This window comes from Peromyscus eremicus, chromosome 7 (assembly GCF_949786415.1).
Source record: "Peromyscus eremicus chromosome 7, PerEre_H2_v1, whole genome shotgun sequence".
NCBI classification, from domain to species: domain Eukaryota; kingdom Metazoa; phylum Chordata; class Mammalia; order Rodentia; family Cricetidae; genus Peromyscus; species Peromyscus eremicus.
Window position 1 is genome coordinate 40,147,769 of NC_081422.1, and position 18,444 is coordinate 40,166,212.

At 46.6% G+C, this 18,444-nt stretch overlaps 1 protein-coding gene across 1 annotated transcript in view; it reads left to right on the forward strand.

The window, feature by feature from the left end:
- Positions 1-18,444, forward strand: part of Dscaml1 (DS cell adhesion molecule like 1) — a 316,656-nt gene that overhangs the window by 284,194 nt on the left and 14,018 nt on the right. The window contains 2 exon segments of the mRNA XM_059267747.1: positions 846-1,001; positions 10,884-11,023. Coding sequence (XP_059123730.1) covers positions 846-1,001; positions 10,884-11,023 — 296 coding nt within the window.

Consider the following 18,444-nt stretch of genomic DNA (forward strand, 5'->3'; position numbering starts at 1 on the left):
TGGCCTTTCTACTCTCCAAAGACTGCCGGGCTGTTAGTTGAGCTGCCCTCCTCCTAGGGTCTTCTGTGTGTCCCAGATAGGTCTGTCATCCTCCCCATACTCAGGCCTCCAAATCTCATCAAGTCATGATGTTCTCACCCTCCAGGCCCTACACACTACACTGCCACCTGGCCAGTGCCTTGAGCCCTCTGCCTACACCTGGTCTCCAGTGAGGCACTGGGAGCTGATCTCCAGTCACTCATCTCTACCAAGTCTGTCCACAGCGCCTGTGTCTCGGCCAGTCTTGCACACAGTTCCCATGGAGGCTCAGAAGGCCTCCCCCGTCTTTTTCTCTCTTGTTTCTGTGACGTCCTCCATGGGACCCTTGCCATAAACTATTTTTTTAGACAGGGTCTTACTATACAGCCCTGGCTAGTGTAGTCCAAGCTAGCCTCAAAGTCTCCGAGACCCTCCTGCCTCAGCCTCCTGAGGGCTGGGATTAAAGGCATGCACCACCATGCCCAGCCTTCCCTAAACACTTCTTTAGGATCTACAAGAAGCTCCTTAGTGGAGCCACAATGATAGGTTCCCAGTGGGCTAAGGAGGGAGGGGAGCTGGATAGCAGGAGGGTGCATGCTTCAGAGAGGTAGAGATGAGTGTATCTTAAAGAGAGAGCAACAAGCAAAAGTTGGTGCAAGGCCAACCAGGGTTCAATGCCAGCATGTACTTGGCCTAGGGACAGATCTGCTCCCTTGCAGAAGACCATCTAGTCCTCACTCCTATAGAGTAGAGGTCTGAGCCCAGGCTGGGAGCGGGGCAGGGAGCATGGCAGGGCCAGCCTCATGACTAGAGGCCTGTCTCCACAGAGTGGGGCGAGATGCAGAATGTCACCACCACGAGGGAGCGAGTGGAGCTGCGGGGTATGGAGAAGTTCACCAACTACAGTGTCCAGGTGCTAGCCTACACGCAGGCTGGAGATGGTGTGCGCAGCAGCGTGCTCTATATCCAGACCAAGGAAGATGGTGAGTCCAGGGATGACCTCCCACTCTGCCCTCAGGAACCAACTTCCCGGGATCACCCCACACACACATACAGGCTGCTTGCTGCCAGCCCTTATCCCAGGGCAAGACAAGAGCGGGCACCATTCCTCCTCCTGTCCCCTTGAGCCCTTGGAGGGTGGTTTGGAGGATGTGGCTATCCTCCAAACATTTCTGACCGTGGAGCTTGTTGACATGCTCTGGGATGGATGTGGGAATAACTAAGCAACTGTCTCCTCCCTTCCCACTCTGCTCTCGGAAGCACCCAGTCACCAGGCTCACAGCTCTCCTCCCAGTCCCACCCAGTCACCAGCCTCACAGCTCTGCTCCCAGCCCTGCCCAGTCACCAGCCTGACAGCTGTCCTCCCAGTCCCGCCCACAAGGCATCCTTTTGAAGCATCTGCTCTCCCGCCAGACACAGCCCAGTTTCCTCTAGGCATGAATGTTGGGGTTGGTATGGGAAACAGGAATATCACCTAGAACAACTAAGGTTAAGGACTTGGAGGACTTGGTGGCCATCCCCCGAAGACTCCAGTATGGTCCAGGCCTTGAACTCGCCAGGAAGAAAATGGGATAGGCCTCCATATGGAGCTGTGGTCACTAAGCTCTTCCTCACTGAGCAGAATTCAGGCCAAACTCAAGAATATAGTATGAGTAAATGCAGGCTGGAAACTGAGTCAACCCTGGAAGGAACACAGGTAGGGGGGAAGGGTTGAGCTTCCATCTGGGGCCCAGAACTGCTCAAATCTGGGAGACCACTGAAGCAGAAGTGCCCATACCTGGCACACAACTCTGGTCTCCTGCTTCTGGCCATCCATTTCTTACCCCACCCTGCCCCAGAACATTGTTGTTATTATGTGTGTATATGATGCGTAAGTGCATATACGCATGCATGCCACGGCACATGTGTGGAAGTCAGAGGACAACTTGGTAGAATTGTTTCTGTTCTTCCATGGGTTTTGGTAAGCAAATTCAGATTGCCAGGTTGCACAGCACGTATCTTTACCTGCTTAGACATCTCACTGGCCCTGGGCTGTTTCTTAACTGAATGTCCTGGGCCAGGTACTCTGTCCTTAGAAAGGCTACATTTGGGTGAAGAGTGTCTGAAACACGGTAGACATGTAAGTGGCGGCGGCCATCGTTGGTATCATGTCCTCCTTCCTACTCAAAGGAATAAGGAGACCTGGGATCCAGGGCCTGCCCAGATATTTGTCAGAGGTTCTGGAAGGGTCAGAATTGTGAATGATGGAGGGGAATTTCATATACTCCCAGCACAGGAGCTGAACCAGCTCACAGCCTGCCTTGATCTCCCCCTCTCCCTTCAGACCTGCTCCAGCTCCCTCCTCAAAAGTCCTAAGCAGTTCAGTCTGTACCAACCCTCCTGCCACACTTCCTATCACTAAACCCCTGTCATGGCTTCCTGAGACAGCTCTAGGCAGAAGCACCTGCTCTTGAATAGAGGATAAACTGAACTTGCGTCCAGTCTGGTCCCATCTGAAAGCCTGGAACCATGCAACACAGGCGTTTTCCTGGTCTTTGGAAATGAATCACTGAGGTCCCTAAGCTTCCTGACTCTTGCTTCAGTCAAGGCCACAGCCACGAGCGTCTTCATGTATTTAACCCAGTCAGGCCCTAAAGGGAGCGCAGAGGCCACAGGCATCATCCTGCACTTCCAAGAGCCTTCAGCTGTCTGCCCAAAGTCACTTTCAGAGGCACACAGGAACACACACAACAGGATCCAGGCTTAGGGTGGGAGGCAGGGACCACAGTCCTCACCTTCTGGAGGCAGCTGCACGGTATGGAAAGGGTCTTGGCCAGATCCGCAGAAGAACTTGCCCGGCTCTGCTTTCATCTGGCAAGTCCCTCAAGCTCCTGCTGCCCACTCCCAGTTTCTGTGTGACGAAGTGGGAACCATGGCGCCTCATCAAACATTAAAAGAAAGTCCTCTGTAGAAGCAGCCCTGGGTGATAACAAATGACCGTTGTTTGACAGCTACGAACATGCTGTCAATGGCGTGACAGGTGAGAGACTCAGTGTCCCCAAAGGGAAGCCCAAGGCCAGAAAGAGTATAACGTCAGGTGAAGTCTCATCCCAAACAGCAGTCGTGACTTAACACCTGTGTGGCATGCTGTCACCCATGACATATCCTCTTCCTCGCCTTCAGAGAGGTAGATATTCTTTCCATTTTGCAGATGAGAACTCTGAGGCCCCGAGGCCCAGAGCTGCTCTGTGAGTGCCACTCAGAAAATGGAGGGCAAATCCGGGCTACTCTCCAGCCTATTAGGAAATTGTTTGTACAATAGAAAGCATAGCCAAAAGAGGCAAAAATAGTAAGCACAGTGGTCGTCACATGGACCAGGAGCCCCCAGCGAGGCACTCCAGGTTGGTTTGATCAGTGGCTCCCCTCTACCACCTTCATCATGGCAGATCCCCCAACCCCCCACCGCCACCACCTCCGCTGCCATGGCCATAGCCACCTTGGCCACCAAGACTTCAAGATGGCCACCGCTCCCTGCTTCTCACCAGACCAGGCAGAGGAAATCACTTCAAGTCACCATGCCTCTCTTGGTGTTAAACTATTCCCAGAAGCCTGCTTATCAGATTTATCCTCACTTCCTATTGGCCAGAACAGGGTTACATTCCTCTCAATAAACCAGGCACCAAAAAGGAATTATCATGGCCAAACATCTTCCCAAAACTTAATATATCCTCCAATGTAGGGGACAAGAGTCGATTGACCACTTCTAACGTGTGGAAGAGCATGGGAACCTGAGCAAAAGACAGGTCTGTTGGCAGGAGGCAGGGAGGAGTGTCAATCAACTCTGCTCACCATATCGCAGCCACACTAGCTCCACCAGCCTGGCTCTGCCATGTGCAGGGGGACGTTGTTCCAGTGTGTACTCGTTTGGTAGGAAAAGCAGACAGGCCCATGTTCCAAGCACAGCCCTTCTGTGGGACCAAGGCCAAGTATCTTAATCTGAAGGCATTAAGACCTCACCTGCCCACCACCCTCAGGATTTTACATTTTTCCTAAGGAAAAGAAATTAAAGCCCTTTCGAAATAACCAAAAGAAACAGAAAGAAATAAGGGGCTGGGGAGAGAGCTCACTCTGAAAACTGCTTGCCATACAACATAAAGACTCAAGGTTGATCCCCACAGCCTACACAGAAAGCCAGGTGTGGTAACATGCTCCTGTAAGCCAGAGCTAAAGAGGTAAAGGCAGATGGATCTCTGGGGCTCATCAGCCAGCTAATTCAGCCTAATTGGCAAGTTCCAGGTCCCAGTGAGAAACCCTATCTCAAAAACCAAGGAACACCCCCACCCAAGCTTGCCCTCTGGCCTCCACATTCATGCACACATGCACTAGCACACATGAACACACACACACACACACACACACACACACACACACACACACACACAAGAAATAAGGGGCTGGAGTGATGGCTGAGCAGTTAAGAGCACTGGCTGCTCCTATAGAGAGGACCCGGGTTCAGTTCCCAGCACCCACATGGCAGCTCACAACTGCCTGTTACTCCAGTTCCAGGGGATCCAATGATCTCTTCTGACGCCTGCAGGCACCGCACACACATGGTGTACATACATACACACACAGGTAAAACATGCATATGCATAAAACAAAAAATAAGTCAATAAAGTAATTTTTTACAGAGACAAAAGCGCAAACACAGAAGTCAAATTTACTTAGCAAGTGCGGAACTCAGTCTGTACTTGGTTTCAGGCTGTCTGGGTTGGACTCAGTTTTTGAAGTACAAAGCCTTTTGTCCACTCCTCACCTTTCCCATGGAAACCAAAGCTGAGCCAAGCTGCAGGCTAGCCCGTTTTAGGGTGGTGATGGTGCACACCTTTAATCCCAGCACTCGGGAGGCAGAGCCAGGCAGATCTCTGTGAGTTCGAGGCCAGCCTGGTCTACAGAGCAAGATCCAGGACAGGCTCCAAAACTACACAGAGAAACCCTGTCTCGGAAAAAAAAAAAAAAAAAAAAAAAAGCCTTTAGCTGAGGAAGGAACAGGTCTAGAGCCATTCTGGGAGGATAACCCTTGTTGGGTGCAGGGAGGTAAGGACAGGGTGAGAAGCCTATGGGAAGCGTCTGTGCTGGGGCAGCAGCCAATGGAGGAGGTGTGGGCCAGGAGACCCACACCTACCTTCCCTGGTGAAGGTAGCTAGAAACCTAGTGGTTTTGTTTTTGTTTTTTGTTTTTTAATGCCTGCCTAAAGGTTATCATACTGTTGACAGGAGAGTGAATTACCTGGCCAGGATGAGAGGGAAAATCAGGACTCAGGAAGGAACCTGATGTGAAGCAGCACTTTCCCTAAAGGGCATTTCTGAATCTTGAGACAGTGACTGAGACACGGAAGAGCACTAGAAGAACACACATTAGAGGTCAGGGCCCGCTGAGGAGTTGAAATCTGTGTGGTAAATCCCACTCTCCTTAAATCCAAACCTTGAAGTACAAACAACCCTGTGAGTCCAGGAGTAAACATGAGCCAAGTGCACACAGCTCAACTTGGAATTCTCTCAGGCCCATAATCTGGATTGAATTGACCCCAAATTGCTAGTATCCAAGATACATCTTCTCTTTACAGAGATAGTTATCACCTGAGTTTTCACATTACTGGTACAGTTTAGCAAGTACTATGTCTGGTTTACAATAAAAACTAATGGGACAGAATCAGCAAATAAACAAAAGGCATCAAGGAAAGTATACAAAGGAAACATATAATTTTCACAATTAAAATGACCAAACATGGACTTTACGATAATTATGCTTGGAAAGACTGAAAATTACAATGAAACTATCAAATGGGAAAAAAGTTTAAACTAATACCAAAATTAAGAACACAGTCACTAGCTGGATGATGGTGACTTGTGCCTTTAATCCTAGTACTCAGGAGGCAGAGGCAGGCTGATCTCTGTGAGTTTGAGGCCAGCCTGGTCTACAAAGTGAGGCCCAGGAAAGCCAGGGCTGTTATACAGAGAAATCTTGTCTCAGAAAGAAAAAAAGAAAGAAAGAAAGAAAGAAAGAAAGAAAGAAAGAAAGAAAGAAAGAAAGAAAGAAAGAAACACAAAAAACAATGCTTAAAAAAAAGAACTCAGTCACTGAGTTTAAAAGTACAACAGACACAACTAAAGAGATAAAGTTTGAATTGGAAGATAAGGCAAAAGAAAATAACCAGATGAAGCAGAGAGAGACTGCAACCCCAAAGACCATCAGAAAACACAGATGTTTACATTACAATTTAATTTGTAACCATAGCAAAATTACAATTATAAAGCAGCAACAAAAATGATTTTATAGTTGGAGTCACCACAAGATGAGAAACTGTATTAAAGGGTCAAGCACCAGGAAAGTTGAGAACCATGATCCTAGAAAGTAAAAATGAACAAGAAAGGCACATCGAGAAATTATCTCTAATTAATTATCTTTAAGCTTTAATATGCATACATATCAATTAGGAATTATGTTAAAATCCAGACTCTGGTTCAATAGACTGAAGGTAGAACCTGAGGCTTTCCAGTGCCTAACATGTTCCCAACTGATGGTTGATGAACTATTATGAGTATAAAGGACATAGAAATGTGGAAGACATTCCAGAAAAAAAGGAGAAAGAGAACTGAGCAGAAGATAATATTCTGAAAATGTCTTAAAGATGATAAGCACTATCAAACCACAAGGTCATGATGCCCTAACTCTGTAGATGGCAACCCCAAGGCAACATTTTTTAAAGTTTTTTTTTAACTATTTATTTATATGTATAAAGTATTCCACCTCCATGTATGCCTGCAGTCCAGAAGAGGGCACCCAGACCCCATTACAAGTGGTTGTGAGCCACCATGTGGTTGCTGGAAACTGAATTCAGGACCTCTGGAAGAACAGCCAGTGTGCTTAACCTCTGAGCCATCTCTCCAGCCCCAAACAAATGAATCGTAGAAGCAACCAGAAGGAAGAAAATCTGAAAAGAGGCAATGATAAGATTGTCAGCCAACTTATCAGAAATGCTGGAAACTGCAAAGACATTTAAAAACAAAAGTGTTGGTTCTATGTAAGGAAATCACTAGGACCTGAGATGTTGCTCATTGAGATGACTGGAGACAGGGATCAACAGTTAGGAGTACTTTTGCTCCAGTAAAGGACCCGAGTTTAGGTCTCAACACCCACATCATGGCTCACAACCATGTGACTCCAGTTCCAGAGGATCCTAAGCCCTCTTCTGACTTCTACAGGCAACGGGCATGCACGTGGTGCACATACACACAGGTGGTCAAAATACGCATGTACATGAAATGAAAGAAATCTAAAATAAATAAATAAATAAATAAATAAATAAATAACAAATTTTTAAAAAGACATCTTTATTCAAACAATGGCTGAAAGAATTCATTACCAACATAACTGCCCTAGAGAAATATTCAAAGGTATTATTGTTTACCTAGAAGGAAAATGATCCCAGATGGAAGCTCGGTGATGCAGCTAGGAAAACGAAGCAATTAAATGGTGAACATATGGGTCCATCTAAATTAATACCGACTGTGTAAAGTGATCGTAATGATGATGTATATACAGAACGAAAATACTCAACAATGACACACGAACTGGGAGACAGTATGTGAAATCTCTGATGTCTCTGCATTGTCTGAGAAGCAAAGTGCCAATTGATATTAAAGAACCACTTAGTGGTCAGATGTGGTGCCCCATGCCTGTAAACCCTGTAAACCATTTGGGAGGCTGAAGGGGGAGGAACCTAAATTTGAGGCCAGTGTGGGTTAAAGATGTGAGACCTTATCTTAAAAAAAAAATTCATGTTGGAGTCTATTTGAATAACCACTAAAAATAATGCAACGCTATGTAATTATCAAGGTAGTAGGAAATGCAAATTTTCTTTTTTTAAATGTATAAATATTTTGTCTGCGTGTATATATGTGCACCATGTAGTTTCTGGTGCCCACAGAGGTCTGAAGAGGGCATTGGATCACCCTGAACTGGAGTTATGGATGGTTGTGAGCTACCGTGTGGTGCTGGAAATTGGATCTTGGTCCTCTATAAGAGCAGCAAGTACTCTAAACCACTGAGTCATCTCTCCAGCCCAAGCAGTGTAATTTTCAGAAAACTTAATTAAATAGAAGTCACAAAAGCAAAGAAAATGAAAAACATAGGAAATGAGACAAGCAGGAAGTATTTCTAGGAGAGTAAGTTTAAACACAGATATACCAGCTATTGCATCAAAGATAAACTGAGTAAATTCTCCAATTAGAAGATAAAGTCTGGGCCGGGCGGTGGTGGCGCACGCCTTTAATCCCAGCACTCGGGAGGCAGAGCCAGGCGGATCTCTGTGAGTTCGAGGCCAGCCTGGGCTACCAAGTGAGTTCCAGGAAAGGCGCAAAGCTACACAGAGAAACCCTGTCTCGAAAAACCAAAAAAAAAAAAAAAGATAAAGTCTGCCAGACTGGCTAGTAACAAACCTAAATTCATACTGTACAGAAAACATCCAAAGTGTAAGGATGTATAAAAGAGGATGGAATGATGGCTTACTGGGTAAAATGCTTGCCAAGCAAGACCAAAGACTTAAGTTTGAATCCCCACGACCCATGTAAAATAGTTCATCCACAATCCCAGAGCTCCTGTGGTGAGATGAGATGTAAAGACAGGAGAAGCCCCGGGAGCTGGTGGGCCTGCTACCCTGGCATAGGCAGTGTTGAAAGAAAAGAAAAAAAAAGACGCTGAGCGGTAATGGCGCACGTCTTTAATCCCAGCACTCGGGAGGCAGAGCCAGGCGGATCTCTGTGAGTTTGAGGCCAGAATGGTCTACAGAGTGAGATCCAGGACAGGCTCCAAAACTACACAGAGAAACCCTGTCTTGAAGAAACCAACAACCAAACAAACAAACAAAGAAAAAGAGCCTTTTTCAAACAAGGTGAAAGATGAGGATGGACACCTGACCTCTCCACATGCACTGTGGCTTATGTGCATATGCACACACACAAGATAAAAAAATATACATAGATAAGTTCAAAATAAAAGGATAGAAAAACTAAAAAGTATAGCATGCCACCTGTCTGAAACTAGAACATTAATATCAGACCGAGGAGACGAAAGAAGGACACATGGTCACAAGACTCCATCTACTAGGCAGAAAAAAATCTGAATTTGTATGGCCTAATATAACTTCAAAACGCATTCAGACAAGCCAAACAGGATGGCACACATGAATTCACGGCACACATGAATCATGAATTCAAGGCCAACTAGTGAGATCCTGCCTCAAAAAATCAGATAGATAAGTAGATAATAGAGAGGTGATAGAGAGATAGAGAGATAGATAGATAGAGATGGATAGATAGAGATAGATAGGTAGATAAATGGATGATAGACAGACAGACAGACAGACAGATAGATAGATAGATTGATAGATTGATTGATTGATTGATTGATAGAGATGGATAGATAGAGATAGATAGGTAAATGGATAGATGATAGATAGATAGATAGATAGATAGATAGATAGATAGATAGATAGATAGATAGAGATAAAATAGGGGAAAGATTGTAGATATATCACACATGCATGCATACATACACACACACATGATAGTAGATAGGTGACAGGTAGATGAACAGACAGATAATAAATAGAAATAGATGATAAACAGGTAGACAGTCAGACAGAAAGACAGACAGATGGAATAACAGAAAAATGCACAGTTGAGAATGTAACACAACTCTCAGTAACAGGCAGAAAATGTGCAAAGACAACCTCACTTACCCCAGAGTCATCCATCCACCCTTGTACCTCATGACTACTGCAGATCCTGAGACAAGATACTACTGCAGGTCAGGAGGGCGAAGCCAAGGTTGCCTCTCAGCCTTGGGGTTCCACCCCTGGATGGATGCTGCTCCTGAAGAACGTCTCTTTAGTTGGTCCCTAATCACTGACCACTTCCTAGGGAACAGAAATTGCCGTGGCTCACAGGCTGAGAGCAGGCAGAGAGAAGCCAAAAACAGTGATTCTGCCGCCTATTGAGTGTCTTCTACACACTACCGCTGTTCCGGGTCTTTTATTTTACTTAACATGAACTCTCACCATTTAGAGGGATTCTTATCTCCACATGGGTGGAGTCCCTGAGGCTGGGGGAGGAAAGGTAAAAATTGAATCGGATACAATTACTGTCCCTAAAGGCACATAAAAATGGTGGGAGTGGGGAAAAAAAACAAAACAGAGCAATGGGTGGACAGAGAGATGGGAGTGTGGCTGAGACAGGAGACTACCATTCTCCCAGGCAAGGCCCTGGGCTTCCAGTTACTCTGGACAAGTGGAGAAGAGTCTATATGAGCCTCTAGAGTGGATTTCTGAGTTCCCTTGCTAGGTAGACTTCCCTGAAAACAGAAAGGACCTTATCAGTACACCAGACAATACCCTGGGCCCACAGCCAAAAGCAGTTTGCAGTCCCATCCTAGAGGAACTCACAGGCCTAAAAGATCAAGGTGACCAGTGTCAGTGGGTGGAGTCCTAAGCACAGGCCTGTCGTTAATGAGGACCTTGGGGTACAAGGATTAAGGTCAAAGGAAACAGATGCATTCTTCCTGTGTTCCATTTCTCTCTGGTCTCCCTGTGTCTGGCCTGGCCAAACACTCAAGAAGCTGGCCCCTTTGCCCGCCTCCATCTCAGAGCCTATCACATCCCCTCATGATCATCCTGCCCTCCTGCCTGTAGGCCATGCTGGGCCCTCCTCCTCTAGCCCACAGTTCCCGGGTCCCCTCAAAGGAGCTCTCCCAGACTCACCCACTCTCCCCCTCCACAAGCCTGAGCCTTGTCTTCTGGAGACTGACCAGGTCTTCTCCCTGCTCAGTTCCAGGTCCCCCTGCTGGCATCAAAGCCGTCCCTTCATCAGCCAGCAGTGTGGTCGTGTCCTGGCTGCCCCCAACCAAGCCCAATGGGGTGATCCGCAAGTACACCATCTTCTGTTCCAGCCCCGGGTCTGGCCAGCCGGTAAGTGGTGAGGGGACCAGGGAGCGGATCTTTTAGGGATGGAGCATCCAGTCAGCTTTCGGGTCAAACTGGGGAGCTTTTCCTGTCTATGCTTCCCTGTGAATCATAGTTCAGAAGGGCACTGGACAAAATGGCTCACGGGGTAAAGATACCTACTGTTAAACTCAGTGACCTGAGTACACATTAGAAGATAACGTACTTCTGTAAGTTGCTTCTTGACACTACACACACACACACACACACACACACACAGGACAGGTATACACCTCTCCCAAACAAATAAATACATTTAATAAGAAGTTTTGTTTTTAAGTGTGGGTGCTGGTTACCCCAAAATGGCATCTACTGTAGAGGTATCTACTGAAGAAGATTCAAGCTTGTCATAGCTTTGGAGACCCTCTTGAGACATGTGGATCGCAGCCAAGCAGACGGAAAAAAGAGAGAGAGAGAGAGAGAGAGGCCATACAGCTTTGCTCTTCTGGCCCACTGACCCCAGGCACTCCCAGGGACTGGCTGGCCTGTGGACTCTAGGAATGCCTGGCCTTTCATCAGGGTCCTTCAGGTTTGGCGGCACTGCTGGGGCCCTACTGCAGATGACTGCCACCGTGTGGAGCTAGGCCAGGTGGGAACAGGGTAAGAGTAAGGGCATCTCTGACCAGGGCCTGGGCTTCAGTGGGCACAAGAGCTACTACTGTGCAATGCCTTCCCTGATCCTGGGAGATGGGGATCCCAGGCCAAGGTGCAGCACAGAGGTCAGCCTCAACTTCCACTGGGAGTTCAGAAGTCCCCAGAGAGAAGGAAGAGAAGATGGGGTGGAGAAAGCATCGAATATGCCCATATCCCATAATATCCTTCCTTCCCTTCTCTTTTCTGATCCCCAGCCATCTGGGCATAGAGTCCAGCTAAGTGACCTCTCTGCCGTCTGCCTATTCCTCAGACAGGAGCAAGGAAACCCCTGCCCTCAGCAGCATCAGGGGTTGGGGACAGCCTGTGAGAACACCTTGGGGGCCATCGGGGAGAGAAACTTAGGGCTGGGCAAGGGGCAGGAGGAAGTGCTAGCCTCTCTAATGGCAGGTCGCCATCAGCCCGAGATCTGCATGAGCTCTGGGCCAGGAATGCTGCCTGTAGATGCTGGGTCTCTGTCACTCTTCCCTCCTCTGGTTTTCTGTGGGCTTCTGGAGTGGGCACCAAAGACCCTCACCAAGGAGGCCAGGAGTCTCTTCTCAGAGAGGAAGCTCATGGGCACTGCCACATGCAACATAAAGCCTGCAACATACCCGTATGGGGACACTCGGAGCAGGGCACAGGACATTAGAGTACTCCTAGAGACCTTCCCATGCTTCCGCAATGCCTTACTTCCCTCCGTTCTCCCAACTCGACAGCTTGGATGAACGCCGCTTCTCTCAGCCCTCAGTGTAGGCCAAGTCCTGCTATTTATCTGGCTCCTGCTGCTCAGCCCTGCTTTGGGTCTGTGGTTTTCAGCTGTGCTATGGTATGTGGGTAGAGATCCTTCTCACCCACTGCTTTGGCTTTAGAGTATACATGCGTTTGTATTCCCGAGTTCCTACGTTGTGCTGTCCGCTGACATCTTAGGTGGAGGCTTGGGGTGTGTCTTCTCTTGGAGCTCATCACATGGCGCTACTGGGCGGGCACTTTTTGTACAGTGGGTGTCCGGGAGAGGAGTTGTTGGGACATGGCCGGCAGATGCTACCTGAGAACACAGTGCTCCTGCTGGTGTTATGACAGGTATGCACATGTGCGCACACACACACACACACACACACACACACACACACACACACACACACACCAGGTGCACACTCTAGTTGCTCCACGTTAGCATAGACCCTTGTGATTGACCAATCAATGCTTTCAGCATATCTTCTGCCCCCTCTCTCTCCCTCCCCCCTTCTCTCCTTCCCCTTCTCTGTCCCCTCCCCCTCTCTCAGTTCTCACAACACCAAACTGTTCACTATCCTTTTCATACCACCCCTTTGCCTTTGTTGAGTTCTACTGGGGCCTATTTCTCCATCACTCAACTGCCTTAGGGACATTAACTGTTGGCTCTGAGGCCTCAAGGACCACAGGAGCAGTGTCTTTTCATCTCTGGATCACCAGCTGTGGAGCATTTATCAAGAGTATCGGAGTCACTGATACATGTTTGATGATTGAGTATCAAACAACGTGACCACTGTAAAGCCTTAGACATGTGGCATGTCCCCTTTCAGCTGATGGAAGAAAGTAGCCGCACTCTAGCTCGGCCTTTACAGTCACTTCCTCTTCTGATAATGAACTCTTTCAAAGGGGCCAGTCTGTGGAGGCCTCCTGATTAACTCAGGCTTCAGGAGTGGCCAATGACTGGTTGGGTTCTTCTCTTCCAGGCCTCAGCACCGAGTTTATGGTCCCTATCCCCTCTCCTATTACTGAGGGCACTGGGACTGTGGCAGTCAGCTTTCTGTAACTATGACAAATACCTGAGATAATTGACTTATAAAGAGGAGAGGTTTGTTTCGGCTCTCAGCTTCCGAGGTTTCAGTCATGGTCAGGTGACCCCACAGACTTTATGCCTGTAGTGAGGCACTCATCATGGCAGGGAGTAAGTGTGTGATAGAGAAAGGTGCTGTCTTAGTTAGGGTTTTAGTGCTGTGAAGAGACACCGTGACCATGGCAACTCTTACAAGGAAAACATTTAATTGGGGTGGCCCATTTACAGTTTCAGAGGTTCAGTCCATTATTATCATGGCGGGGAGCATAGTGGTATGCAGGCAGACATGGTGCTGGAGAAGCAGCTGAGAGTCCTACATCTTGCAGGCAACAGAATGTCAACTGATTCACTGGGTAGTGTTCTGAGCATAGGATACCTCAAAGCCCTCCCCCACAGTGACACACTTCCTCCAACAAGGCCATACCCACTCCAAGAAAGCCACATCTCCTAAAAGTGCCACTCCCTATGAGATCATGAGGGCCAATTACATTCAAACTGCCATGGGTGCTCATGGCTGGGAGGCAAAGGAGAGATACTCATGCCAGTCTGAATAGCAAGACCTGACTCAAAGATGATATAGACAGGAAGGACATGCTCCCAATGACTTAAATCCCTCCTACAGGGTCCCACCTCTTAAAAGTTCCACAGCCTTCCAAAAGTACCACAGGCTAGGCACCAAGCATTCAACACATGAGATATTCAAGATCCCAAATGTAGCAGAGATCCTTGTTCCAGGCTTTTTGTGTCCTGAGCATGCAAGAACCCCCTTTTTTAGGGGAGACGTCCATGAGGGTATATCACACAAGGTCTACATAAAGTGATGAGAACTTCAGCTCAAGCACATGAGGAGACTGGGGAGGAAAGGGAGATATGCTGAGCTCAGTGAGGTCCCTGGGGAAAGTCACAATGGGTAGTACTATCACTCTGCACAGTACAATCCATACTCCAAGTGACTGTTACCACTCATGTACAAGAGGAGTTCTGGTCAGAGTGCCAGGGATGAGGGCAAGCTTGCATGCAGAGACATGTGAGACTATGAAATCACGGTGTAAGTGTGGGCTTAGAAACAGATGACCATAAGATTGGGTGTACTCATACACACTGGTGTGTGCCTTTAAACACAGGCATACAGATGCATGCCTCACAGAGAACGGCTGGGGGCAGCCAAAGCTGCCTCAGACAGAGTGAAACTCTACCAAATACTTCAATATGGTGGCTGGATTTCTCTTTTTACAAAAATAATAGCCAGGGCCAAAAAGGTGGTTCAGTGAGTAAAGGGACTTGCCACCAAGTCTAATAAACTGAGTTTGATCCCCAGAAACCAAGGGTAGAGAGAACCAACTTCTACATGTGCACATATGCATTCATACACTAAATGGATAAATTCATAAAATAAATAAGCAAATAACAGGGCTAGAGAGATGGCACAGTGGGATAAAGGGCTTGCCATGAGAGCCGGGCAACCTAAGACAGATTAACAGAACCCAGAGTGAAGGAGAACCATCTTCTGAAAGCTGTCCTGTACCGCCATACACACAGCACGGCATGGCACACATGTCCGTGCACATATATGTACATAAATAAATAAATGCTATAAGAAACTCCACAAAGTGCAGAAAAAGATATCAAAGAAAGCATGGTACTGTGCTTGCTCCCTAAACATGAGCACCAATGGTGTTTTAATAACAGCCCTCCAGTTTTTTGGAGGGGGTTTTGAGACAGGGTCTCATATAGCCTAGGCGGGCCTCAAACTCTCTATGCAGCCCAGGAAGACTTTGGACTTCTGGCCTCCCTGCCTCCACCTCCCAAGTGCTGAGACAGCAAGCATGTTCCACAATAGCAAGCCTTACCTTCCAGCCTTTGATCTGCACATATATTATGGGATTGGAGTGGGTTTTTTTACATAATACTAAAATGAAATTCTATATGTTGTATAATCTTTTCCATATAATTTGTTAGAGTTCTTTTCTTTATTCTTCTGTGGTGATTGTGGGATTTTTTTTCTTGACCTTTTTTTGCGGGGGAGAGCAGGGATGAGAAGATTTCATGTATCCCAGGCTCTAAGAAATTTAAACTTTTGGTGCCATCATGCCTTTAATTCCAACACTCAGGAAGCAGAGGCAGGTGGGTCTCTGAGTTCAAGGCCAGTCTGGTCTACAGAGGGAATTCCAGGACAGCCAGGATTACACAGAGAAATCCTGTCCCAGGGGAGAAAATAATAAAAACAAAAACTTTTGATCTCTTTACCTCCTCTCCCTCTCTCTCTCTCTCTCTCTCTCTCTCTCTCTCTCTCTCTCTCTCTCTCTCTCTCTCACACACACACACACACACACACACACACACACACACAGAGTTTACACAGTGCTAGGGATTGAACTAAGGCTTTGTGCACACTATGCAAGCAATCTACCAAATGAGCTAAGCTTCGTCTCCAGCCTATCAAATGTTCAAAACACAATCTTAAGTGGTCATTTTGCATGACCTGTTTCACAAGGCCTCCCTCCTGCCTATAAGTATTGCTCCACTTTCACCCTTATAAATAATATTTCTATGAACTTTCATCATGAAGCATTCAGGGACATATGTCATTCCCGGGTCACAGAGGCTCTACATTCATGCTTACAAGTTGCTTTCCAGAAGCATAAAGACACATGCACATGCCACAGAGCACCCAGATTCCTGAATCTATACTGATTTCAGATTTGCTGTGGGGTTTGTTTTCATTTTTGCCATTTGGACTTTATTTTTAATAGTTGTCTTATGTTAAATTTTCTTTCTTTGATTACTTATTAGGTTGTTTATTTGCAAATGCTTATTGGTTATCTTTTTCTTTGAGTCACTTTCAATTTATATCTTGTGCTCATTCTTGATATTTGGGTTGCTTGCATTTTTCTTATTGATTTGTAGGTGCTCTTTCCATATTAAGGACAATAACCATTTTCCATTGTATAAATTACAAGTAGCCACCAATTCATTCATGCTTTTTTAATTTGTTTTGATGTATGATAATATTTCTTTTTGGAAAATTTGAATTTATCAATCATTTCCACTTTTTTTTTTGCCTCTATGATTAGAAACACATTGTTTGCCTATTGGGTTTTTTTCTGTCATAGTTTTCTTCTTTTTTTTTTCTATAATTTCTTATCCATTGAAACTTATTTAGGAGATACAACAGCATGGTTTTAAAATAATTTCAAGGGATTTGTAGGGAGTCCAAATTAAAAGGAAGGTACTGGAATCTTGGTGAGGTGCTGATATGTCTCTGGATATGGAGGTTCAATATCTGTAGTCCTAGCTCAGAGGAGCTGAGATAGGAAGTTCACCATCAATTTGAGACCTACTTTGGCTATATCATGGTTCCAGGTCTGTCTGTGCTACAGAATAAAACCCTATCTCTAAAAACAAAAGTGAGGGCTGGGGAAGATGGCTCAGAGGATAAAATACCTCTTGCTGTTGACAAAAGAAACATGAGCTTGCCGGGGGTGGAGGGTGGGGGGGTGGCACATGCCTTTAGTCCCAGCACTCGGGAGGCAGAGCCAGGTGGATCTCTGTGAATTCGAGACTAGCCTGGTCTACAGAGCAAGATCCAGGACAGGCACCAAAACTACACAGGGAAACCCTGTCTTAAAAAACAAAAAAAGGGGTTGGGGATTTAGCTCAGTGGCACAAGGCCCTGGGTTCGATCCTCAGCTCCAGGAAAGAAAGAAAGAAAGAAAGAAAGAAAGAAAGAAAGAAAGAAAGAAAGAAAGAAAGAAAGAAAGAAAGAAAGAAAGAAAGAAAGAAAGAAAGAAAGAAAGAAAGAGAGAAAGAGAGAGAGAGAGAGAGAGAGAGAGAGAGAGAGAAAGAAAGAAAGAAAGAAAGAAAGAAAGAAAGAAAGAAAGAAAGAGGAGCTTGATTCCCAGCACCCACCTAAAAAGTCAGCCATCATGGCATGTGTCTACAGTGTGAGCACCAAGGAGGTGAAGGCAGGCAAAAATGGGTTCTAGAACAAGCCAGCCTAGCTAATGGTGAAGCACAAGTCCCAGTGAGAGACCCTGATCAGAAAAGAAACAAAACACAAGCAAAAAAAAAAAAGAAAAAAATGTAAATAGCTTCTGAGAAAAAATACCCAAATACTGGCTTCTGACTTCTACACACACTCACATACTCCCACACAAATGCCCAGATACGCAGACATGCAGGTGCACATACTTAAACACACACAAAAAACACAAAAGATCTTCAAGGGAAAGACAAACTTTCCTGTCCTGCATAAACACAAATGTACTCTCAGGTACACACTGACACACAAGCACATGCACCCAACATCTATCCACACATGCATGTGTATGTGCACACAAGTACACATGTACACACACACACACACACGCACACACACACGCACGCACACAAGCACGTGAACACACACACACCTCTACACCCACAGAAAACAAGCCCAGGGAACTGCATTCTGATTTTCAAACAATTGTACACTCTTTGCCTGAGGGTGACTCGCAGCCCAGAGAAGGTAAGGTTGTATGATTCCTAGTTTGCAAAAGAATTAAGGCCCCTGTGTGTGGGGTGGGGGTTCTGGCCACATGGGTTACATGCCTGGGTCGGGGGCGCTCTGGCCACATGGGTTACATGCCTGGGTCGGGGGCACTCTGGCCACATGGGTTACATGCCTGGGTCGGGGGCACTCTGGCCACATGGGTTACATGCCTGGCAAGGACAGCAAGCACTGAAGCCATCACACCATCCTAGAGTCATGTACTGGCATGAACTGCACCCGTCCCCAGATGCCCCAGCTTAAAAGGACTCAGGGTGTCTGTGCACCTGTCCCCTGTGCCCAGCAGGAACTGTGTTCAGGGTTAGACACAGCATCACACCCACCCCCAGGAAGACCGGAGGGACGCTGCCAAGAGATCTGTACACATCACGAGGGTGCACAAACCTT